The sequence below is a fragment of the Phytophthora sojae genome (assembly GCF_000149755.1).
Source record: "Phytophthora sojae unplaced genomic scaffold PHYSOscaffold_1, whole genome shotgun sequence".
Taxonomy (NCBI): domain Eukaryota; phylum Oomycota; class Peronosporomycetes; order Peronosporales; family Peronosporaceae; genus Phytophthora; species Phytophthora sojae.
This window is the reverse complement of record NW_009258115.1, coordinates 225,852-250,821: the sequence shown is the minus strand read 5'-3', so window position 1 is coordinate 250,821 and position 24,970 is coordinate 225,852. Positions and strand designations below refer to the sequence as shown.

Here is a 24,970-nt window from a genome sequence, read left to right as displayed (position 1 = left end):
GCCTCGAGCTACTTGTCGCGCTCGGGTACGGCCTGACGAACCTGGGAAGGCTGTGTACATCGACATGCCGCTCCAGTCTTCGATCCCTACTTTGTAATCTGAGGATTCTTCCATCTCCATGTCTTGATCAATCTCGGACATCTCGTCCAGATCCTCGTAGTCCAGAAGGTCTGGGTCATTGAGGTCGCGGGCTCTGGCCGGAGGTAAGTCAGCCAATACTTCTGCTTCATCAGCCGCACTGGCAGCGCCTTCATCTGACGCCTCGTTGCCGTCACCTACATCTTCCATGTTGAACATCCAGTCGGCTACAGAGGACGAGTATTTGTCGCTGTAGCGATCTTTGTACACGATGTCTTCGTTGATAGACGCGTGCTGGACGTGTTGCACTACGTGCTCCCTCGGGAAGTACACTTCGTGGCCAGCTTGGCCCTCCAAGTAGCCCACGAGGAATCCGATACGGCAATTGTCACGAGTGGAATCGTCTAGGAACGGACAAGCGTGCTTCTACATGCTACAATGCTACTAGGGCGAGGAGCTGCGGGTCATGGGCCGGGTCGCCGTGAAGCTGAAGACCCGGAAGCTGCTACTGGGAGGTACCTCGGAGGGAAAGGGCGTCGTGGCTGGATTTCGGGGACGGATGGCATGGTGGGCAGCTTCTAGGGTCGCCCGAGTGAACGGTTACAGTCATCAGAGAGGGTGAGCGGGAGATGAGCGGCACGGAGACGCAGATACGCAAGGATCGCAGGATAAGGATCGAGAGAGGTAGGAGTAGCGAAGAGGTCAGTCGTGATGTAGCTTTGGGAACAACAAGACAGAACGCTTTGCATATATTACTCTGCTTAGTAGTTGCTGCTCTTGTCCGTCTACTCCTCCTCGCCCGCACAGACACGGCCTCGATACGGCGGCGACCGGTCCCCAACAAACTGACTCGCGACACAATTATCATCGACCTTTCGCCGCGAGGGGGTCTTTGGCTTGTGTGCATACGCGATGGCGCCGAACATCTTGATGCGGTGAAGATCAGGTCTTTTCCCCAGCATCAAGTTGTAAGGTGTGTCCTTCAGCGCTTGATGGTACGAACGATTTCGCAAGAACGTGGCCATCTTCACTGCATTCGTCCAGAACGTGTCCGGCAATCCCGCACCGCTCAGCATCGACTTCATCATGTGGACTAGAGTCTGGTGCAGTCTTTCACAAGGATTTAGGTGCGAGCTGTGGGGAGGGTTCGGCAAATACTCGATCCCACGCTTGCGGTACCGATCAATCATCTCGTCGTTGCCAAACTCACCTCCTCCATCCGTCACTACCTTGTTCATCTTGCAGCCGGGAAATTGGCGCTCTGCCCACTCAATGTATCGCTGCATCCCCGCGTTCACGTCTGGTCCGTGCTTCGACTTCAACGGGTAGACTGTCGTATATCGCGTGAGGCCATCCTCAATGACGAGCACGACCCTGTTGTCGTCTGAGCATCGGTTCTTCCGAGTGATATCACGCTCGATCTTCTTTCGAGGTGACCGCTCCCGCTCCTTGCCCGTGTGGCAAGCTTCACAGTCATCAAATACCCGGCGCTGAAGCATCATTCCTGTCACCAGATCGTGATCCACCTTCAGCTTGACGTATCGTGGGCACAGATGCCCAAGTCTCTCGTGCGGCGGAGACAGAAGCTCGTGGTGGAGAGCCCGCGTCATGGGACTCTTCTGCATCAACCAGCTTTCCACCTTGCAGCCGTTGATCCACGTCTTGCGCTCGTTGCTTCGCGCGCTGCGGTTGCGCCTTCATTTCTTGAGTTCGCCGCTTCGCGTCTTGACCCTCCGCCGACAGGAACGTGTTCTGAGCAGTAAATCTGAATAAACCGTATTTATCACGTCCAACCTCCAGTAGCTTCTCATCGCCCTTCCATAACTCGTACACATTTGCACCGAGCCGACCATGATACTCAACGGCAAAGCCTTGGTCTTCGGCTTGAGAGTGCGACAGTAAGTTCTTACTGTCAGGCACGTGAAGAGCATCTTGAAGAGTGAGCACCACGTCCAAGTCACCTTTCTTCACCACCACTTGCACAGTCCCATGGGCGATCGGAGCTGCAGCGAACTTCTTCTTGAAGCCTCTCACGCACTCCGTGTCCTGGTCAAACGGCTCGTAGTCAGTAAAATATCGCCGGTCTGAAGCCATGTGCACGTTGGCCGCATTATCGAAGCACCACTCCCATACAGAATAGTCATCAGAAATGGCGTCAGCGCAGGTGTTGACGGAAAAATCCTCAGCGCACGGCTTACCTAGGGTGTCGTCGCAAGTTGCCGTGTAATCACTTCCAGATTGCACATCGTCAGCAGCCTCACTGTCACTGGACGACTGGACGTCCGGCTTAGCACGCCCCTTGCGCACCCGTTTCGTGTAGGTAGCTTGCTTCTTTCCTGTGCTGCTCGCGGGCTGAATTGTCTTCTTAAGACAGTCCTTTTCCAAGTGGCCTGGTCTGTGAAAGTTGTAGCAGTTGCCTTCCTGCTTGTCCAGCTTCTTCGCTGTGACGGCTGCAGCTCGCTCGGGGCTCACGAACTTGGACCCGCCATTGCCCCCAGCGTTCTTCTGCTAATGCGGCAGCTGCTGCGGCTTCTGCTTCGGAGCCTGATGTGGGGTCTGGTTCTGAGCTGCGGCTGGACCGCCTACACCCAGTTCGCCATCACAGCGATTGTAGCTGTCCATCCGCAGAATTTGATCTTTCAACTTGTCCGGCGTGTCAACTTCACTCGCGCCGGTCTCAAACATTCCTCGCAGCCGATCAAAACGCGAGTTGGTAGGTAGTGATCTCATCAACATGTCGATGAATATAGGGTCTCTGACGTCTGCGTTCAGAGCCGCAAGCTGCGATTTCATCACGAACATGTTGTTGATGTGTTGGCGCACATCCCAGTTGGGTTTGCACCTGGTCGTCTGCAACTTGTTGAACAAGATGATCTCTTGGTTCGTGCGCGTTGCAGCGTTGGTCTTGCCCTCGTAAATTTCCTCCAGGTACTTCCACATATCCTTTCCGGTCGGCTTGGTCATCACCTGTTGCCCCAACTCCATCGAGAGGGACGACATGATGATCTGCTTGACCTTGACCTGGGACTCGCCGAACGTGTTCTTCTCGTCGTCGCTCGCGGCCGTCGCCAGCGTCTTCTTGCCGGTCGCGTAATCCATGACTCCCTTGTCCTCGAGCGCGATCATCATCATACTCTTGTAGTACGCCCAGCACTGACCGTGCCAGTTCACTGGGCGCCCATTCTTGTTCAGCTCGACTTTCGTCGACATCTTCTCGCAGTACTTGCTCTCCGGCGTCTCGCACGGTCTCCAAGTCTGCTCGCGCTTGCTCTCCGGCGTTCCACCGGTCTCCAAGCTTCGGAGTCTCGAACTCACGGATGCAGCACTTGCTCTCCAGCGTCCCGCTGGTCTCCAAGTGATGCCGCCAGACACGCGTGTAGCCCAGATGGGCCTTGGGCTCTATAACCCTGTTCCGTTGACGCTCTGCTTGGCGTCCAACGGTCCAGCACCTTGAGCAAGACGAAACTAAGGATAGCCAGTCGCTGGATAACACGCAACTACTACTCCTATATTCGGTTAGCCTTCACACTGTCGGTGCTCTCTCCGAGCTGTCCTGCTAATCTCAGACTGAGCTGCAAACTACACACACAATATGAGTTGGCAGCAACGGCAAGTTCTGCCAACTCCAGTTTCAACACCTGTCTACTGCTACGCAGCATCCCACAATCCTTGTCGCTCCAAGTGCGGCAACTTCAATCTTTACAGCACTTTGCTGCAGCAATGACGGCGAACGAAGCCAGATCACAACAAAAAGATATTTGAGAGCTCGCACAGAGGCACCCCGACCACACGCTGCGTTGAAAGCTTTCTGTCCCGGAAAGTCATCGATGAATTCGTCGATAAGTTGTTCAACCCCCGATAAAGACTCGTTGGGAGGGAAACACTCCCGCGACACCAGGCGAACTGCAGCGCGCAGTGGCGACGCATCCTCGTCCCTCATCTTGCGTTTTTGTAGAATTGCTAGGCCCCTAAATTTGGTCTCATTCCACCAATCGTTTGCATCATTTAACTCCATATATCTGAATTTGAAAAAAAACTACACCTTTGTGCGGCCTACTTCGTACCAACGTGCAATCAAATCCGAAAGTCGCAAAATTCATATTGCGTTAGCAACTTCAATTAGAAACACGTCAACAAATAGTCGCAGCATATCGATGCGGTTCGGTTACATGTAATATCTAGTGAAATCCAGCAGACGCCTTACACATTAAACAAAAAACCATTTTCAGAAGCTGAGGCATTCGCGATGGTGTCGTATCGTCAAATCGACAGGTTCTCAAACCATGTAAGGAGAGTTTTTCAGCTCCAATTCACAGGTTTCCTTCGGCGTAGTCGTGGAAGCTGATAATGCATCCCAAATATGTGCCCAAATCGCCCCAAATGTCCCAAATAATGAAATGTCTCTGTAACATTTAGGTACATATTTGGGTCCAAGTATATGACTGCTTTCTCGTAAAACTATCCCAAATATGTACCAAAACGGAGTTGACTGATTATGGTCTATAGTCTATGGGTGAGGGCGAGTGGACGCGACCGCGAGCCTCACTCGATGCATTTACTAATCGCCAACACCCGCCGATTAGGCGGGGGCGTATCTGTGCGAGCGAGCGAACGCGAGCGCTGCAACCCGATTTTTTTTTTCTAGACACCGCGCCTGGCCGAGACGAGGAACTTAGCGTAAGGGACAAGGGGGTGGGGCAGGCCACGCCCCCCGCGATATTCCATACTTATTAGGTATTGGTGGTTGTTGTTGTCTATTTCGTTGTTACCGAGGCAGCATGTTTAATGTCCCACGAGTTCGTCGACCTTGTTAGCATTTTCGTAAAATTGTTTGTAAACGGACAAATGCCCTGATGCCTGCAAACCAGCCTATCCGTCATTGGAGATCAGATCGGGCCTTCTCGTATCAAGTAGCGCCCACTTCTTAAACTGCGCCTCCTTCAACTTTACGACTGTATGGCCACATCCTTCATCGCTGCCGTGATCGCCTTTGCGGACGGGATGTCTCCATCAGGCCCCTCAACCAATCGGGTATCATGCGTACGTCTCGGTTAAAAAAAACAGGTGAAGTATTGGCACGAAGCTTAGTTCACATGAAGCCCTACTGTTCCTTGATTCCTGTGCTCCGGATGGCATGGGGAAACCTGTATTAACAATTAGACACCTTTTGCTCACGTATTTTAAGGATTCTGCTGCCTCCCTGAGTTTCGTAAATTGTAAAATTGCCAACGACGCTTTTTGCCCACGTATATTCAATTAGGTATGAATATCAATCTTCATCGAGGCCAGCAGCGTTGTTAAGTACCACGCGAGCTTTCCAGCTCTAGTTGATGGCCCCTGGCGCTAGGATCAAGCGTTTACACTGTAGCTGGAGTCGTCCGAGGTGGCGGGAGGAAGTCGGGTTGGTGCTAATCTCGTCGCTGCTATCACAGACCAAATAGGATTATACGGTGATCTCTGCAACATGCCCATCGGGTCAAACTATAGCATTCGTATCATTTACTTCTCTGGCCCACCTAAGAATCGACATTTCTATTTTTCAGCTCTAAAAAAAATCAAAAAAAATCTGTCGGAGACAGAAAATAGCTCAAAAGAAAGCTGAGATTTGATGGTTTCGCGTTATATTATTGGCGGCTCAAAAACAGCAGGAATACAACAGAACAAATTTTGTAAGCCCGATCTTGGGTAGCATTAGGTTTTTTTTACGAAGTGGCTACAATTGTTGGCGATATTACACCAAAATGGTATCATGGGAAAGCTTGGTTAGCTGTCGATACAGTGCTGTGCATTTCACTGTCATAGGACGCGTGTGGAAGGCGTGGTATTCGTCTAAATTTTGAAGTTTTTCTAAGCAATTTCGTGAGCTTGCTCTCTAATCAAACTTTATACCCAATCATATGGTTGAAATCATATATTTAGCTAATCAGGTGGGATCGCAAAAAATGAGGTTAAATTGGATTCTTAAGTGGGCCAGAGAAGTACTAGGACTACCTTACACCACGAGCATGTTCAATCGGTTATTTTGTCAAAACGTGATCACGTGCACACTAAGTAACTGCTAGCGGGAACAAATTTCTGTCGGGCTCGGTCGGTTTGACCCGACCAAGCCTAATCACGCTACGAAGTGTTCGCCGCGACGTGGTGGCGTGGAGCCCGCTGCGAGAGGCGCAGCTTGTGATGCCGTTGTTCATCGCTCCTCTCGCCTGCAGGCCTTGCCCACTCTGCCGCGCGCAGGCTGCGAATCTCCCCCGTTTGCGCACCTCTGCGATGTCCCTAGCCGTTGGTGCTGGGTCGTTGCATGGCGTCCTTTGCATCTACAAATGTGCACACTTCGCATACAGCTTTCAATCAACATTACCTTGACGCACGAAGCGATTATTCTGCTTCTCGGCGGAGCTGTTCTCTCCGATTCTGAAATGGCAAATGAAATGGGTGGTGGCCAACGGTATACAGGAGGTATAGAAGTGGCGGATGATCTCTTACAACGGCACGAAATGATTCAAAAGTTGGGAACTCAATTCCCAGACGTCAAGAGTGTGCCTGCTTCGCGTTTCTTTTTTTCTTCGTGGACAACATACATGCCTAACTTTTAACCCTGAAGCTTTGCAGGAGCGCTCGCCTCTGTATCTCCTTCTTCCACGAACAACGCTACACCCTTTTCTTCTTTTCGTCGCTTATCCATGAGAACTGCGAATCACCGGGCCTCATGGCCCGGGTCCCCAAATCTGAATTGCCTTTCCGAGCATTTTTTTGGGAAGTGCCAGCGTTCCCCGACTGGGCACAACCCGGACAAGAGCGTAACCATGATCAAAAAGTTGTTGGCTACTTATGGAGACATTCCGTGATCATGGCAGCCACGAAGGACACGCAGTCGCAAACGATAGCATCCACGTTGCAGGAGGCGTAATTTCATAAGTGGATGCTTGATGGGAAAATTCCCAACGCGATCCCCAAGGCGATTCGGAAGGACAGAGCGAATTGGAAACACCAGGACATTATTCGAGCATACAAGACATTTTGCCAGGACCGCCTATGATGTAGCGAGCTGCCAACACATGATTGCTACTTGTCCGTGCTGCGCGTATTCCGTTTGTTTGTTTTGTATTTCTGGTTTTTTTTTGTTTTTTTTTTGTTTTTTTGGGGGGTATGCAGTTGGTTGATGGATTGAGACAAAATGTTGGGGCTAGCTATTCTACAAAAAGCAAGATGAGAGACGATGATGCGTTGCCACTGCGTGCTACGGTTCGCCTTGTGCTTCCCTCGCAACGAATTTTTGCCGGAGGTTGAGCAACTTCTCGACGAATTCATCGATGACTTCCCAGGGCAGAAAGCTTTCAACGCCGCGTGCAGGCGAGGTGCTTCTGTGCGAGGTCTCGAGTATCTTCATGGGCGAGCAGCACCGGATTAGAATGAGGCAATTAAATCTGCAGCACAAGGTGGGCATCTACACGTGTTGGAGTGGATGGTAGCCAAACGTGAGGACCGTCGGGGACCGTGGATAACTGACTTTGCGTGGACTTTACAAGAAGCAGCAGGCCAAGGACATCTGGAGACAGTAAAGTGGCTCTATGGATATGACCCACAGTCTGCACAGGCGTTGGGTGGTGCTGCTGGAAATAGGCACATGGATGTGGTGGAGTGGCTCTGGGACCAAGGCGCTCGCGGTGCTGACTTCGATCCCATGGACGCTGCAGCAGCAAACGGGCACTTGGAAGTAGTAAAATGGCTACATGGACGCGGAGTTCCCGGAAGTCATGCCATGCAGAATGCCGCAGTAGGAGGACACCTTGAAGTGGTAAAGTGGCTGTACACCAACGGCGGGGGATATAGCGCCGATGTTATGGATGCTGCAGCCGCTAATGGGCATCTTGCGGTTATCCAGTGGCTTGAAGCGAATATTAACAGACAAATGTGTTGGGGTGGCATGTGCACGGATCGAGCGTACTTCTCTGCAGTACGCAATGGGCATATTGAGGTGATGAAATGGATCGCCAGTCATTATCGAACGAGACAGTGGACGACAATTGAGGGCAACGCAGCAAGTCACGGGAGGTTAGACGTACTGAAATGGATGTACAATCATGGGAAAGGTTACCTTACACCGAGAGCTATGGATGGATGTTGCTGCCACCAATGGCCATCTAGCAGTAGTAAAATGGCTACATGTTCGAAAAAAAGACTGCACCAAGGCAGCACTCGATGGCGCTGCGATGAATGGCCATCTATCGGTTGTAGAATGGCTACATGATAATCGCACAGAAGGATGCACCACAGATGCAATGGATGCCGCTGCGGGAAATGGCCACCTCGACGTTGTCTGCTGGTTGCATGACTACCGCACTCAAGGCTGTACAGCCAATGCAATCAAACGAGCTGCGGAAAATGGGCACTTGGAGGTGGTGGAATGGCTGCTCAAAGTCTACGGAAGTGAGTTTTTAATTCCCGACCTCATGGATTCTGCAGCGTTGGCTGCTTGTGGGGGCTACCTAAAGATAGTGCAACTGCTAGCGACCAATGGTTGGCTCTCCCATCCGAAATATTTGACGCCGGTGATGGCCAATGCTTTCATGTATGGAAGGGTGCCGATAGTTGAGTGGAGTGGATATCAGGTGCGTGCGAAAGATAATCAATGGGCTCAGGGATCCTTGGCGAGGGTGCCTGGCAATGCGGGGACAATAAAGATATTTTTCAAAGGAGTTGAGGCGCGAGTACCAGACGTACGAGAAATCATCATGACCCGAGGGGATCTCCGTATGGTTCGGTGGTTATGGCTTCATGGATGCAACTCGTACACCAACGAACAGCTCCAGCCTAGAGGTTGTTCCAAGCTCTCGGTCGTGACCCGGTGGCTGGTCGAGAATGGATTACGACTCGGCCGAGACGCTATTTGGACCAATTTCTGGTCTTTTGGCCAGATGGAAGTCGTGCACTGGGTGCCGGAAAGCGACCGCGTGTGGGTTCTGCGTAAGGCGCTCGAAAAGGGTGAGGTAGGGCTCGAGAAGGCGTTGTGGCTGCTTGAAAATGCAGAATTTTTGGACATCGACTCACGCATCGCCGTCCGCAGTGCCATTTACCAAGTTTCAAATACCAGTCTGCAGTGGGTTGAAGCTCATCTGCAGACTCCAGAGGTCCGGGAGTGGTGCTTTGGTGACGAAGAACAAGTCGGACCTTCCAAACGCCAACGTGCGAGATAAGTGGATGCTGGAATTCCGAGTCGTTTCAGGGAATTCGTAATTCGTAGTAGAAAAGAATTGAGGAGTATTTGAGGCGGAGTTTTTCCATTAGGCAGCGGTGTCTGTGTCTTGGATATACTATATGGTGTAGGTGCTCAAAGTATGAAGTACCAATTGTGGGTGAACACTCGTAGGATATTGCCGATACGCACTCTGTCCACGCTGTAAATTGCTTTGAACATAGTAGGTTGATTTAGTGAGACGTTCAGGTGCGTTGGCGAGTGGACGAAGATGAAGACGACCGAGCTTACATTCTCGAAGCTGAAGGGATTTTTTATGGAACAGAAACAACTTCGAGGATGGCTACGGGAGGAGAAGATATCACTCGGCGTCTTCAACTCGCTGGAGCTGGACAATGACGATGTCTAACTAACCCGAAGCTACAAATTTGGAGTTTGCGTGAAGAAAACATTGGTTGGAAACGAGTAAAACATACAAGTATTTACGAAGGAAAGAGAGTCAGGGCATTCTTCGAGCTTTAAAGATATTTCCAATTCGCAAGAATACAAACAAACTTAGATTTAATAGCGAAAGGGCGATTTTCTCTCTGACTGGTGGCCGGTCATTGTGGAAGAAGCAAGAACGGGTGCAATGGCGGGCGAGGATGCGCTGCCACTGCGTGCTGCGATTCGCTTAGTAGCTCGGGAGTGCTTCCCTCGCAACGAATCTTTGCCGGGGATTGAGCAACTTATCGACGAATTCATCGATGACTTCCCAGGGCAGAAAGCTTTCAACACCGCGTGGTCGAGGAGCTTCGGTGCGAGCTCTCGAGTATCGAACAGCACCGGATTGGAATGAGGCAATTAATGCAGCTGGTAGAGGTGGACATCTCCACGTATTGCAGTGGATGACAACCAAACGTGAGGATCGTCGCGGGCCATGGAGAGTTGATTTTACGCGGACTTTACAAGCAGCAGCAGCAGCTCAAGGACATATGGAGACTGTGAAGTGGCTCTATGGATATGACCCAGAACCGGCGCAGGTGTTGAGTTCTGCTACCAGTGGTGGCCATCTGCCTGTGGTTCAGTGGCTTTGGGGGCAAGGAGTTCGAGGTGGTGACGACAATCCGGTAGATGCCGCTGCAAATGGACACTTGGAAGTAGCGAAATGGTTACACGAACGTGGAGTTCGCGGGCGTGATGCGGTGGATAATGCTGCGGCAGGTGGATATCTCGAAGTTGTTAACTGGCTTCGCAGCGAAGGCGAGGAGCTTACCTCCAATGCATTGGAAAATGCAGCCGCTAATGGTCATCTCGAGGTTGTCAAGTGGCTTGAAGCAAATATCAACAGAAAAAAGTATTGGGGTGAAGTGTGCACGGACAGAGCGTACATAGCAGCCGTTTGCAATGGGTGATGAAGTGGATCGATAGTCGTTATGGTTCGTGGCTGACAGCCGCGGACGTTGCTGCTAGTCATAGGAGGTTAGGCGCCCTGAAATGGATGCCCAACCATGCCATGGGCTTCGTTACCAAGGAATCTATGGACGGCGCTGTGGCCCATGGTCATTTGATGTCGTAGAGTGGCTGCATGCTCGCAAGAATGGCTGCACCACGGCAGCAATGAATGGCGCTGCGACGAATGGCCATATATCGGTTGTAGAATGGCTTCACGACAATCGCTACGAAGGTTGTACCACCGATGCAATGGACGGCGCGGCAAATGGGTACCTGGACGTTGTCTGCTGGTTACATGACTATCGCACGCAGTATGTGCAGCAAATGCAATCGAACGAGCTGCTGAAATTGGCCACTTGGAGGTGGTGGAATGGCTGCTCAAAGTCTACGGAAGTGAGTTTTCGATTCCCGATCTCATGGATTCTGCAGCGCTTGCTCCTCGCGGGGGTCACCTGGAGGTTGTGCAAGTACTGGCGACGAATTCCTGGTTCTCCCATCCGAAATAGTTGACGCCGGTGATGGCCAATGCCTTCATGCATGGTAAAATTCCAGTTATCGAATGGTTACTTGGTCGTGGATGCCAAGTGCGCGCGAAAGATGCCCAATGGTTCCACGAGTCCTGGAACAAGCGCGCAGGCATTCCGGAGACGATGCAGATTGTTTACAAAAGAGCTGAAGTGAGTGTACCAGATTTACGGCGAACCCTCGTGGCATATGAGGATATGCGCATGATTCGGTGGCCGTGGTGTCACGGATGCAACTCATACTCGCCCGAAGATCTCCAACAAGCATCCTGGAGCTACAAACCGGTTGTTACGCAGTGGCTGATCGAGAACGGAGCTCAGCTGGACCGAGAGTCGACCTGGGAAAACTTCTGGAGGTGCGGTTATGTGGAAGTAGTGGCGTGGGTGCCTGAAAGAGACCGCGTGTGGGTTCTGCGAAAAGCTCTTGCCGAGGGTGATGAAGGGCTTGAGAAGGTGTTGTGGGTCCTTGAAAATGTCGAGTTTGAGGAGGCTACTGTACGGTGATCTGGGCCAAGCTGTAGATTTTGAAGTACTTGTATAAGTACAACGCTCCTTGCAGAATTGTGAAGTACATCTTCTACGGGGGCAGACTAGGATAATTAGTGGCTGTTGCGTATCGGTAGTCTTCATTGCAACATCCTAAGAATGCGGATTTAACCCGTTTTTAACCTGAATATGGCAATCAACCTGAGCACACCGCAGGATCAACTTCTGTCAAAGCACAGTTTTAGAGGCATTGTCAACGACGCCACGGAGGAAGAAGATGCGTTGCCACTGCGCGCTGCGGTTCGACTTGTGTTGCGGGAGTGTTTCCCTCCCAACGAGTCTTTGCCGGGGGTTGAGCAACTTATCGACGAATGCATCGATGACTTTCCAGGACAAGAGCTTTCAACGCTGCATGTGCTCAAGGTGTTTCGGTGCGAGCTCTCGAGTATCTGCTTGGTCGAGCTGCGCCGGACTGGAAGGAGGCGATCAAATCAGCAGCGCGCGGCGGACATCTAGAAGTGCTTCAGTGGATGGTGTCCAAACGCCAGGACCGTCGCGGACCATGGAGAGTCGATTTTCCGGACACGCTACAAGAAGCAGCAGCTCAAGGACATCTGGAGACGGTGAAATGGCCCTACAGACATGAACCACAATCGGCGCTGGCGTTAAGTGCTGCTGCTAGAAATGGGCACGTGAATGTGGTTGAGTGGCTCTGGGGGCAAGATGGCAAGTCCAGTGTCATGGGTCTAGCTGCATTCAATGGGCATTTGGAAGTCGTGCAATGGCTGAATGAGCATGGGGGTGACGTCGGCTACGCAATGAACGATGCTGCGGCAGGTGGCCACCTGGACATAGTGAAATGGCTACACACGAACACGAGCGCGTTATGGCGTTCCGGAGCAATTGATGATGCGGCTGGAAATGGCCATCTCGAAGTTGTGAAGTGGCTTCACGCCAATGTCAATAAAAGGGTGGGAGGGGGCGAAGTATGCACAAGCAACGCGCTAGTATCTGCCGCCTACAATGGACATTCTGAGGTGATGGAGTGGATAGCAGGCCATTATGGACACCAAGGTCAGACGAAGGTGACGACGATTGCCGACAAATTAGCGAGTTGGGGAAGACTCGACGCACTTAAATGGCTGCACAATGTTGGGCCTTGTTACATTACAACGGAAGCTATGGATGACGCTGCAACCAATGGTCATTTGGAAGTCGTAAAATGGCTACATGCCTACAAGAAAGACTGAACCAGTGCAGTGCTGCAAAGAATGGCCACCTAGCAGTTGTAGAATGGCTACATCATAATCGCAGCGAAGGATGCACCAAAGGTTCTCCGATCCAAATTATCTGACGCTAGTGATGGCAAATGCTTTCGTTAAGGGAAAGCTCCCAATTGTCGAGTGGCTGCTAGATCGTGGATATCAAATGCTCGCGAAGGATACTCAATGGCCCCGGGGATCTTGGGCCCCAGACGAGTTAGAGACCATGACGATCGTTTACAAAGGGTCTGAAACGAGCGTTCCAGACGTACGAAGAGCTCTCATGGTGCGAGGGGATGTCCGAATGGTTCGGTGGTTGTGGCACCATGGCTGCAACACATACAGACCTGAAGACCTCTGGAAAGCGGCTTGGTCGAACAATCTCGTGTTAACGCGGTGGCTGCTCGAGAATGGAGTCCGACTGGGCCGAAAAGCAATTTTGTTCATGTTCTCGAGATACGACTGTCTAGAAGTGGTGGAATGGGTTCCTGAAAGTGATCGCGTGTGGGTTGTGCAGAAAGCGCTCGAGGAGAACGAGAAAGACCTGGAAAAGGTGGTGTGGGTGCTTGAAAATGTTGAATTTCAGGACGTGAGCTCACGCATTGCCATCCGAAACGCCATTCGCCAAGCTTCAAATGACAGTCTGCAGTGGATTAAAGCTCATCTTCAGAGACCGGAGGTTCGTGACTGGTGGTTTGGTGACGAAGGACAAGTTGGAACTTCCAAGCGCCAGCGTACGGGTTAAGCGGGTGCTGGAATATTGAGACTTTTTAAGGAATTCGTAGTAAGAAAATGAGACGGTTTGCTATTATTATGCAGGAGTGTGGTATACAACAGGGTGTGGGTACTCAAAGTATGAAGAATCAATTGTGCGAGAATACTCGTAGGATGTTGTCGATATGTCGGTCACTATTTTACTCTGCCCACGCTGCACCTTTATTTTAAGCATAGAATGAGAACAAAAATTGACTTCAAAATCACTAAAATGCCAATTGGACGCTAGGGGTGTCTTCATTTCCGACACCCGCTGTACATCGTTTGCTGCTCGTGGGGAGATTCCGCAGGTGATAGCGACGGAAACGTTGGTTCTCTGATCCGCAATATTTGACTCCAATGATGGCGAATGTTTTCATTCATGAAGAGGTTTCGGTTGTCAAGTGGCGGTTTGGACTTGGATATCAAGTGCGCGAGCAAGATACTGAGTGGCCTTAAGCGTGGAACAGAGGGACTCAGGCAAGTTTGAGACGATAGAGATAATTTACAATGAGTCTGGGCTGAGCGTGCCAAATGTACGAAGCGATATTGTGGCACGAATGGGATATCCGAATGGTGCGGTGGTTGTGGCATCACATACACCTTTGAAGACCTCGAGAGTGAGCGTTGGTTGAACAATTCGCCTTTATGGCATCGCCAAAGAGGGGGAGGGCCAAGCACAAGAATTCAGAAGCGAAACCATCTCGCACGCCACGCGGAGCTTCAAGACGAAACCATCCACCAACGTCAAGGTGCGATGGTGCGTCCAGCATCCAGTGGTTAGTTGCGCAGATCTCCCCATCCCAGCAACTGCAGCCGAAACTCCTGGCAACAGACGTGCGATACCGCAGCGCTCGTACAGCCGCCATCTCTAGTTAGGGTAGTTTAGATCTGTCATTCTTCATTTTCCAAGCCGAGCGGCACCCACCTCACCACACCCGTATCGCGACCACAAGTGCCCGCATAATCAGGCTGCTCTGCATAATACCGGTGTGCATATTATGAAGTTGACAATTTTGCGGTTGCTGCTCGAGAATGGAGTACGACTGGGCCGAGAAGAAACTTGGATCGTGTTTTGGGCGTACTGCTGTCTGGAAGTGGTTGGAGGAGGTGCCTAAATGAAATCGCGTGAGGCTTGTCCGTGATTCGCTCGTAGAAAACGAGCAAGGCATAGAAAAAAGGTTGTGGGTGCTTGAAAATATTGAAATTCAGTGATTCATTTGTCTAGTGTGTTTCAAAGGTCTCGCTCAACCCGCCAATCGGACTTTTAGAAAATGAAAAACGCTGGGAACATAAATGTTATGAGAGGGCTGGTTCAGCCCATATCCGTCCCGGCAGGCGTACGTGAGCTTAAACGTGCCGGTGCATGCTTCTTCCCTCTGCGCCGGTTGGTCTTAGTACTCCGCTGGTTGGTTGAGTATAAAGACCACTTGGGCACGTCGCGGGCGGACAGCTTCGTTCAGTCGCAGCGGTAATTGCGCGTACACAACGGGCTGAGCCAGGAACAGCACATCGCGCAGCACACCCACGATTTTGTGGTAGTCGGCGTCGATGTCTTCGTCTTCGTTTGTTGAAGTGATGCGTCCACCAAGGCCCCATACAGCAGCGCAGGTCGACATGAAGACCAGCATGTAAATGACCTCGGGCCAGTGGTCGAGGGCCTGACGAACGAAGCGCGCAAGCTGCACGTCCCAATACTGGGGAATCATCATGTCGTGATCCTGAGAGCGACTTCGGAAATGCGCTCCATGCAGATGGAGTCGCAGCGACGCTCGCTGCCCATGTGCCTGCCGATGACGTGCCACCGGGACAGTTGAAACTGGAAATGGGACTGCAAAAGTACCTGCTTCCTAGACACCAACAGATGGTGATGGCGTCGATAACCGGTCGCGAAGCTGAAGCGTCGGTGGACTGGGTGCCTGTCACCCACCCAGTCTCGAGATCGAGCGCCAGCAACTATCAACAAACCGTGCATACTTGCATATTTACGAAGTCCTATAACTATTAGCACACCCTCGGGTGCTTTCTGAACTATCCGCGCGGACGCCTCTTCACACGTAGAAAATACTAGTACATCAACAGAGCAACGCTGTTGCTCGCTCTTGCCCGCTTCCTCAGCCAGGGATTGGTGTTCACCCTGTTTCAGGGGTGGGTGGCACCATATTGCAACAACACCCGTACATGGGAATCGATCATTAGTGCACGAGCCAAATGAACGCGACCGTATCGATTAGGCTAATAGTGTCCCCGTGTTCGTGGCTGAGCGGGTGCTGGGTTTCAATGTACAAATAACGCCAATTTTGCGATTATCAATAGCAACACGGCACCGATATAATGTGAATACTTGTGTAGCATCCAGGGGCGGGCGAGCTGTATAGATATAATTGGGGCGAAGCCCCCCCCTATAATGAAATCGCTCTGTTTTATCGCTCAGATTTGCATTCTTTCGATGAATTTATGGATAGGGCTAGGGAAAGGTTTAATGGTTGCCTCTGCCGGGGGCAAAAATGCAGCAATTTACCTCTGTATAAGATCCTTTCAGGCTTAATGTCCGACGGTTCCGAGTGACTATTGATAGAAGTTCTAGGACTTAGCCTCCGGCAAAGGGTGCGAAAGCCATTAAACTGAGGCCCGTCTTTTAGTAGGCCTCTTCCAAATAGGGTATCTATGGGCTGTGAGCCTTCTAAAGTGGATTTGGCTTAAAACCGCATTATTTTAGCTAAATGGGTTCTGAACTATTGACCGTCGTATTGCACGGATATCGGGGTAAGTGCGCTTGTTGAAGGTCTACTTAGAATAGCTCTGCTGCTCAGCGGCTTAGGACGAGCGCGCTCACGAACGCTCTGCGTAGACCCCCCTCCCTCCCAGCCATGCGCGGCAGCCGCAGCGCCTCTGGCTACCGCGGCTCCACCTTCGGCGCAGACGCCGTGCTGTTGCAGCAAGACGCGGGCACGTAACGTGCTGCAGGAGCTGCAGGCGCCAATCCGGTCGCCACCATTACCCACGGCAGTACAAGGAAGCTGAGCAGAGCTCAAGCGGCAGCGTGCGCCCGCTACGAGCATGTGCATGACCCATGCGCGCTGGCTGACAAGCATGATGACGAGCTCGTGATGGCATGGACAAGGGCTACGCCGGTCACGGGTCACCACGGTAGACCACCCGCACAAGCACTTCCCCACCATGTATTAAATACCTGGACTTCAGTGCCCAATAGGCTGAAGCACAACAGACGCTTCAACACGCGGCCGTTCGCCACCGTCTTCGTGCTCACAGACCCCATGTACTGGGACGCAGTGCTGCCGATCGTCATGGACATCTTGTGCTCGTCCTAGGGGCTGCTGTTCCTGTACACGATAAGGAATGACAACAACGGTGAGCGTGAGAACCTCCCGTTGTACTCGGCGTGATTAGGCTTCCGTTGTACTCGGCGTGTCCACTTGCCTTGCTACGCTACGGATCATACCTCGCCATTGACCCACAAAGAAAATCGTATTACTCCTCAGTCTTGAGTGTCGATGCAAGTAACAGCGGTAGGCATACGTATTGTATTGTGGTTGGGCGTAAAATGCATTGCTAAATAATTAATGCTACACAACAGTCGTATTGTCAATACGACTGTTGTGTAAGCACAATACGGTATTGTGCTATTGCTAAATAATTTCGTAAATTCAGTGACCAACTCTTGTTTTGGGTTTCTTCGTTTTGTTGACGATGTTGTGCGGAATCGTGTCCGCGCCGACCGATGCTAAAGCTGATTGACTCGATTGAGCTCTACCTGTGGATCTGCAAACTGGGCTACGTGGTGTTCTAAAAACATGTACTCGTATGCAAAAAGTATTGCTGTCTGCACAGTATAGATCTGTAAGTCTTAGCTATGTGAGCCCCAACACGGGCATACTTGCCGTTAGCGTATGCTGTAAACAATATTTTACAATCGAGAAATATCTTGGGAGGCTTGGGAGAGAGAGAATAAAGTTACGTCCCGAAGATTTAAGCACGCGCTATTATAGTGGAAACGATATGTCGCTACTGATGATATTAAGGTGGTGTATATTGTATTGTGAACGTTAGTGCGCCTTACGCTCAGGGAATAGGTGATCTACATTAAGGTGGTGTAGTGGTGTAGTCCATGTTTCTAGAATTACCGTCGAGGACACATGAATTTGCATACTGCGCCCTAAATAAATGTATCATGCGACCGAAATGATTATATCGTCCTAGAATCCATCCGAAGCAACGGAAACAAAAAGTGTTGCTGCAATCTATCACAGAGCATTTCTGCACGCTGCAAAATAAAAGCACAGTGATAAATAAGTGTCTTCATGCTGTCCTACTTATTGAAATGCCTACAGTCTGCGTGGCCGTACATCCGTACTGGACTGCTAAACTAAGAAGGACATATCAGTAGACAACCAGCTTACGAAGGTGCTCATTAGTTTCCCTAATACTAAAAACTATGTATTTGTGCGAAAGTCTCATATGCAGCACTACATAGTAGTGGAGCATCTCAGTCGCGTTGCTCCGTGAGTTGCTTAGGGGGCCGACGCCCTGCAGTGGAGATTCCGCTGCAGGCCGACGTCCCCGCTCTCCCAATGGATCTGATGAAGCTGTGGATTACTTGGGTCTAAGCGATCACGTGCAGATCAGTGCAGCTTCCGATCTGACATCACATCTTCGATTAGGAATACTATTATCATAGAACTACATGAAGAACTCGTCATTGCATGTAAGAAGTGCATTGCGAGCTTTACATGCTGGGGGTTGCACCCCCCCCCCCCACCCCCACCCCCCTACCCCGACCCCCGCAATAGAAAACTAAGTCCGAGTTGGGGCAACGGGTCCGTTCGCTGGAATGCTCACTACCGCTTCGAGTGCTGCACTCGAGCAGGTCTGGTTGGTAGGCACGAACTTGCAGCGAGAGTCTGTCCAATCTTATTTCTTAAATAAAATGTAGGAGACTGAGTCTGACGCTCCCGTATATAAGCTTGCTGACTGTGTTCCCTCCGCTCTAAATCAGGGTACGAACGTATGCGACGAGGCATTTAGTCACATCATCACAGCGGATAAACTAAACCGTGCTAAAGCACGGAGAAGCTCTGGATTTTATCACGTAGTTTTGATTCTAAGTTACTTTATCTTAAACGTGCATAGCAGTTCTGCCCGAGGTTCTTTGGTTAGAGCGAAGTATCCTTAAATTTCAGCAGTTGGTGCTTTTGTCTTAATTCGGGTTTGCTACCAAGTTCCGAAACCATGAAAGCATGCACTGCCAACTATCTCAAGCCCTTACGCGAGCATGTACTGGTCACTCGCTATGCCTTAGCTATCTTGCAATAATATGCAGCCAACGTCAAGGCTTGAATGCGGCGGTAACGGTACGTATGCACATGCAGAATGGTTGAAACGAGCACGTGCAGAATGGTTGAAACGAGACCAGCATCGTTTGAAGACTTCAGCGACACCCACGACTTTAAATTGAAGTCGTGGGTGTTCGTGGGTGTCGTTCCATGACTTGAACGTGGCGACACCGATGTAACATACATGTGCTGCAAACACAACTGTAGTTATGTTTGGAGGCGACATCCGATCGATCGTGTCACGCGAATGTCGACCCTAAAAGACTCAAGCAACACGCAACTGTAGCATTTTACACTCGTCGTCTTGTTGCTGAGCCAAATTAGCATTTCTCTGGTTGGAAAGTGCCCTCTAAATCGTGTACCTCCGATTTAATGGCGTATGGTCACTAAACTCCACATCTTTATGCAGTGAAATCTCAAATCCTATCCATGTCACAATACAGAAAATGTCAGTAAACACAGGATTTGTTGGTCAAATTTTTTTTAAAAATTTGACTCAAAAATGGCAATCAGAATGTCAGCCCTAACCCGTTTCTTCTAAACTGATATCAGGTAAGTAAATGGGGGTATGGACCCTTGAAAAAGCTAAGTAAAAGTGAGTGCATCAATGTAAGGGGGGACTTCGTCCCCAATTAGTAGCAGTGTTATTAGTGCTTATTATAAGACCAGCAAAATAGTGATCATATTGATACTACTAAACTTGTTGTCATATCCGAAAAAAGTAGCAATTGTGTACATTATAAAACCGTTACTGCTATCGAGTATCTCTCAGCTCATTCCGAGTCACCTTGCAAACGCTCAGCAAACTGCTCGAAAATGCATCGGGTCCCTTCGCCTGTAGCTCTGCCTCGCCCTCGACGAAGATCATCGCCAAGCCGATGTCCATGTGCCAATCGATAAGGCAGTGCATCATCCAGACTCCCGGGTTGTCGGCCATCATGGCTCCTTCCAGTTTGGACGGAGGCAAGTTGTTGTTGTAGATGTCCTCCTCCGACGCTTGGCCACTTCCAACAACCCACGGGGCGTGCGAGTGCAAGTGGAACGGGTGCTGTTCGTTCATGCTGTTCACCACCACCACTTCGATGTGCTTGCCGTATTCAAGAGCTCGAGCATTGGCCGACGCTGGCAAGTCAGCAGTCGTCGATCCGTTTGAAATCGTCAGGAGCGGCGGCTGGTCGGGGATCTGGAGGCTGTTGTACTCTCCTCCATCGAGGGAGATAACTCCACCCAGTTGTGTGATGTTGAACTGGACAATGGAGCGGTCTGATGGAGTAGTGGGAAGCACTGCCGGGGTGACTGGCGTGAAGTTGAACTCGTGTACCGTAATGATGTCCTCGCACTGCTTCGACGTCGGCTCCGAAGTGCTAGCAGCATTGTAGCGGACGATGGCGAGGCCTTCGTCCTTGAAACCTGGCAATCCGGTATCAGCCGAACGTGCCATCCAGGGAAGCCCCGTCAATCCCTTCGCACGCATCCAGAAGGAGTCTTGGGTATCATTCTTGGCCTCCACGATGATATCGTAGCGCTGGCCCGCGTTGATGAAGATCGAGTTGATCGGCGTGGTTGGCTCCACGGGCTCCCCGTCGGCTGCAATCACTTGGAACTCGTGGTCGTCGATACTGAAGTCGAAAGGGGCCATCGCTGCGACGTTGATCAGCCTCAGTAGATACTTTTCCCCGCTTGAAAGTTGTAGGTTGCCAACGGCTGGTCGTCTGAGCATTCCGTGAGATTGTTGATCGCCGCAGCGGTGCAGTTGAAGCGTCCGCGGTTGTTGATCACTATGGTGTCCCAAAGTGCCGGCCCAAACGTGGGAGCAGTGTGGTAAACATCCGCGAGCTGGACGGTGAATTCTTGATCAATTTCTTTCTCGCAGGGACAGAGGTTGCTTGCCGGGGCGTGGGGCCACGGAGACCGAACGCGTACTGGGTCTTGTGGTGGCTGTGCCACCAGAACGTGCCGGCCTTGTCCGGCTTGAAGCGGTACACCGCAGTGGTGTTGGGCTCAATGAAGCACTCGAGACGCCGTCCATCTCCTGCGTGCCGAGTTGCTTCATGCCGTGCCAGTGCAGACACGTCTCGTTGTAGAGCTCGTTGGTGACGCGCACTTCGACTTCTTGTCCGAGTTCAACTTCAATGATGGCTTCGTCGCAGGGCTTACCGTTCACCCCGAGGGTTTCAAGCAGCACGCCGTCGAACGCAGTCATAATGGGGGTCAGGCGCCAGTCGTACGTGACGACATCGGCTGCAGCAAGTAGCGACGACTGCAGCGTGAGGAAGGTGACCAGGACCACGGAGAGCTGAGTGCGGCCCATGGTTCGCAAGACGCGCGCTTGGCGTAGTTGAGTGTCCGTTGAGGAGGAGTCCTGAGTAGCTCAGGGGAGATTGGAGAATGAGAGAACATTGGGTCGGGATCACCGACATGGGATAGCTCTCTGCCCCTACGAGCTTTTTGGTTGTTAGAACGCGAGTCTCCGTTACTACACCCTCGGAATCTTGAATTCCAGTCGCCACTTCGCTGGGTTATGATTCCACCTAGAAGTACTTGAACCCAACGACGTCACGCTGTCTTCGCCCAAACCCAACAAAGTAAGCGTGAGCGGCGTGCTGCCGTGAAAATATCCGAGTCTACAAGTCGTATCAAAGGCGCCGCAAGGAGAGCTGCACCGTGGGAGGTGGTGCCAGAGGCGGCAGAAAATATACAACTTGTGGATCACTGGCACGTTGATGATCCGGATCATCAAACTTCGAGTGATCCAAAAGTTACGTACAGCAAAATGATGCGAGGGGGTCCAATACACGGACGCTGTCTTAATTAGGCGTGAAAGGGTGAATATTCGTAAAAAAAAATTGGACTCACACTGCAGGAGTTCTAGTCCTCGTTAGTGTGTCCGTTGCAGGCACACAGGGGTCAAGTCAGTATCAGTCGAGCGACCCAATGAGCCCGAGCCCATAAAAGGATCAAAGGTGCGTGAGCAGACTGTGACTGTATCATAAGGCGATAGCATCACATTTCGCCTGTGCAGGCTATCCGGACCACTGAGCTCTAGGTGGCGCTGGTGACGATGACCTGGTCGATTTCCTCGGGATGTCCAAGTCCAAGCAGCAAGTGAACTTTATTTCACGATCCTTGACAGAAAACGGTCATCTGTGATATTAATCTAGTAGATTGGGTGCTAAATATAACGAGATTTCAGTATCTCAGGTCGAAAGTGGACCGCCTCTTGTCCCGCTGTCATAATGACGTGTGTTGATTGGCTAGTCGACAGAGGCCACTTCAACCAGGGCAACTTGTGTAGCCTTTGAGATTTCACCACCGCCGCCGGCCCGGCCGCGCAAAGCTTCAAGCTGGGAGTTCATCACGGAGATATCACAGGGGTTGGGACGCCCTGGGGACTTGTTGTGATCGTTCCCTCTGCCGGTGTATAATATGCCACCACCACGTGCTACCACGACGCATAAGCGCGCAGCAATGCTGCAGCAAACTGTGCTTCGTCGCATTTCATTTCTGCTAGGAGGACGCCACACGATGCGCTGCCGCCTTCATGCATTCTTCGCAGCCTCTTGTGTCCCTGCGCACCAGGCGGGGATCGAGCGCATGCTGCTCGATGGCTGCTGCGTACAGCAAAAAGCTGCGGGCGCGTCATTACTTTCGGGGCGCTGTTTACCACGGCACCGCCGAAATCCTTGAACACTGCGATCTCGACATATCGTCGCCCCATCTACGAATGTGATACGCTCGCTTCAATCCCTTGGCGAAGAGCGTTGACGGCAAGAAACCTGGATATTCACGCGCAGACGCTTCGTCGTGCAATGCCCGCTGTGGCGTTTGATTCAAGTGTGTGGATGCAAGTCAACGCAAAGGCCATTGCCGCAATGATAAACTCATCTACTGTGTACCAACGCGACCCATCTGCCGGTGGTCTCCGCAAACCCCGAACTCCAGAGTGTAGCCTTTAGGCGATCACTTGCCGCACGAGTGAAAAATTTGGCTTGGCCTGGAATGTGATGTACGCCCAAAGCTCGCGGTTCCACTGATTGGAGTCGCGAGGATCCGCGCTGCAGCCGCTGGACGGGCGATCTCAAGATCATCTTGAGACCGAGCACGTGATGGGATATTCGACCCAAGTCCTTGCAGACTCACCGAGTCATTCTGCAATTTGCACCCTTCCACCAACCTCCACTGGGCTTGACAAACCTCTTCCACTATGGACATCGCTCGCTACTTCATCGCTGCGTTGCTGGGCCTCTCTCTCCTCACCGCCATCTCTTCGGCGGACACCTCCATCGTCGCCTACGACTGGCACGTGACCTACATCTCGTCGGCCTGCGACGGCGTCCACATGACCAGTTACGGTATCAACGGCAACTCGTCCAACTACGCGCTCATCGAGGTCGAGCTGGGCCAAACCGTCCAAGTGACCGTCACCAACGAGCTCGACGAGCCCACGTGTCTGCACTGGCACGGCCTCCAGCAGCTCGGAACCCAAGAAATGGACGGCACCTCGGACATCACCCAATGCGGCATTGCTGCGGGCGGGACTGCAGTCTACACGTTCACACCGGAGCGCGCTGGCACCTTCTGATGGTACAGTCACCACGGCACGCAGTACGCCTTCGGACTGCGAGGACCGTCGTCCACGCCCCAGCGGACCAACAGCAGTCCTGGGAGCAGGAGGTCGCTGCCGAGTACACGCTGCAGCTCGCCGACCTGTACCACGCGTCGCCCGGCGTCGTGCCCATGTGGGACAGCATCGTTATCAACGATCTCGGTCGCTACAACTGCACGGCGGCGGCGTCCCACGGCTACTCGGAGTGCAACTCGGACCAGCCTCTGTCTCGGTTCAAGTTTGAAGCCGGCAACAAGTATCGCCTCCGCCTCATCAACATGGCTGCGTTGGCGCCGATCGAGTTCAGCATCGACGGCCACGAGTTGTCGGTCGTTGCAGCCGACAGCGAGTACATCGAGCCGTCCGAGCAGATCACCACGCTGCGCATCAACGCTGGCCAGCGCTACGACATCATCGTGGAGGCCAAAGCCGCTTCAGGCAGCGCCATCGGATCGTTCTGGGTTCGAGCCACGGGATTGTACGGACTTCCGTGGACGGCGGGCACTGCGACCGTCGCTGGCGACGGATTCAACTACCAAGGCCACGGTGATATCTACAACGAAGACGACGACGTAGACGACCCGACCTCGTCCGACTGGACGGAGACCACGACCATCAACGAGTTCGAGTTCACGCCGCTCGAGGTGTCCGTGCTTCCGACTGTGCCGTCCGACCGCCCAGTCCTTGAGTTCGACTTCCGTCGTGGTCTCGGGTACTTCTCGATTGACGGAGCGGATTATCTGCACTTTGCCGCTCCAGAGGAACCGCCGCTCTTCACTATCGCTGCCGGTTTGAAGACGGAGGAGCTCCCAGCTACGACGCTGGCTCGCAAGATTGAGTACGGCAAGCACATTGAAGTGGTAGCCGGTGAACGACATGAACGAGCAGCACCCGTTCCACATGCACACGCACTCGCCCTGGGTCGTTGGCAGTGGAACCGCGTCACTGTCGGACATTCAAGCGGGGAACCTCAACCTCAAACTGTCTGGAGCCATGAAACGTGACGTCTACACGATCCCGCCCTGCGATACCGACGATAGCGGAGCGTGCACGAACCACGGATACGTCATGCTCCGCTTCACAGCTGACAACCCCGGGGTCTGGATCATCCACTGCCACATCGACTGGCACCTTGATGCTGGACTGGCGATGGTGCTGGTCGAAGGGGAGGACGAACTCCAAGCGGCAGGCGTCGGTGCCTTTGCCAACAGCATTCTGAGTGTCTGCGGCACCGAGTTTACCAACTCGACGTCTTCCAACTCCACCGCCTAGGAGCGGTG

The 24,970-nt window shown here is 52.0% G+C and overlaps 6 protein-coding genes across 6 annotated transcripts; 3 read left to right on the top strand and 3 right to left on the bottom strand.

Annotated features, from left to right (window-relative positions):
• Positions 1–2,586: 2,586 nt before the first annotated feature.
• Positions 2,587–3,288, bottom strand: PHYSODRAFT_472802 (hypothetical protein; the record flags this gene model as incomplete). Its single annotated transcript, XM_009515556.1, has 2 exons — positions 2,587–2,833; positions 2,879–3,288. 2 exons carry the CDS (start codon positions 3,286–3,288, stop codon positions 2,587–2,589), a joined length of 657 nt encoding a protein of 218 aa, XP_009513851.1.
• Positions 3,289–7,492: 4,204 nt separating this feature from the next.
• PHYSODRAFT_469801 (hypothetical protein) lies at positions 7,493–12,965 on the top strand (the record flags this gene model as incomplete). The annotated part of the gene is made up of 4 exons (XM_009515555.1): positions 7,493–7,991; positions 8,257–8,495; positions 10,832–11,016; positions 12,356–12,965. Coding segments are annotated over 4 exons (1,533 nt in total), but the record flags the coding sequence as incomplete, so codon positions are not given.
• Positions 12,966–15,124: 2,159 nt separating this feature from the next.
• Positions 15,125–15,442, bottom strand: PHYSODRAFT_292889 (hypothetical protein; the record flags this gene model as incomplete). Its single annotated transcript, XM_009515554.1, has 1 exon — positions 15,125–15,442. The coding sequence occupies one exon, from the start codon at positions 15,440–15,442 to the stop codon at positions 15,125–15,127; it is 318 nt and encodes a 105-aa protein (XP_009513849.1).
• A 1,158-nt stretch (positions 15,443–16,600) lies between these two features.
• On the top strand, positions 16,601–17,062 carry PHYSODRAFT_320493 (hypothetical protein; the record flags this gene model as incomplete). Its single annotated transcript, XM_009515553.1, has 3 exons — positions 16,601–16,683; positions 16,741–16,880; positions 16,935–17,062. The coding sequence occupies 3 exons, from the start codon at positions 16,601–16,603 to the stop codon at positions 17,060–17,062; spliced, it is 351 nt and encodes a 116-aa protein (XP_009513848.1).
• A 2,776-nt stretch (positions 17,063–19,838) lies between these two features.
• Positions 19,839–21,395, bottom strand: PHYSODRAFT_320492 (hypothetical protein; the record flags this gene model as incomplete). Its single annotated transcript, XM_009515552.1, has 4 exons — positions 19,839–20,725; positions 20,755–20,969; positions 21,008–21,054; positions 21,105–21,395. 4 exons carry the CDS (start codon positions 21,393–21,395, stop codon positions 19,839–19,841), a joined length of 1,440 nt encoding a protein of 479 aa, XP_009513847.1.
• Positions 21,396–23,288: 1,893 nt separating this feature from the next.
• On the top strand, positions 23,289–24,962 carry PHYSODRAFT_320491 (hypothetical protein; the record flags this gene model as incomplete). Its single annotated transcript, XM_009515551.1, has 3 exons — positions 23,289–23,635; positions 23,710–24,550; positions 24,579–24,962. 3 exons carry the CDS (start codon positions 23,289–23,291, stop codon positions 24,960–24,962), a joined length of 1,572 nt encoding a protein of 523 aa, XP_009513846.1.
• Between the last annotated feature and the right edge of the window lie 8 nt (positions 24,963–24,970).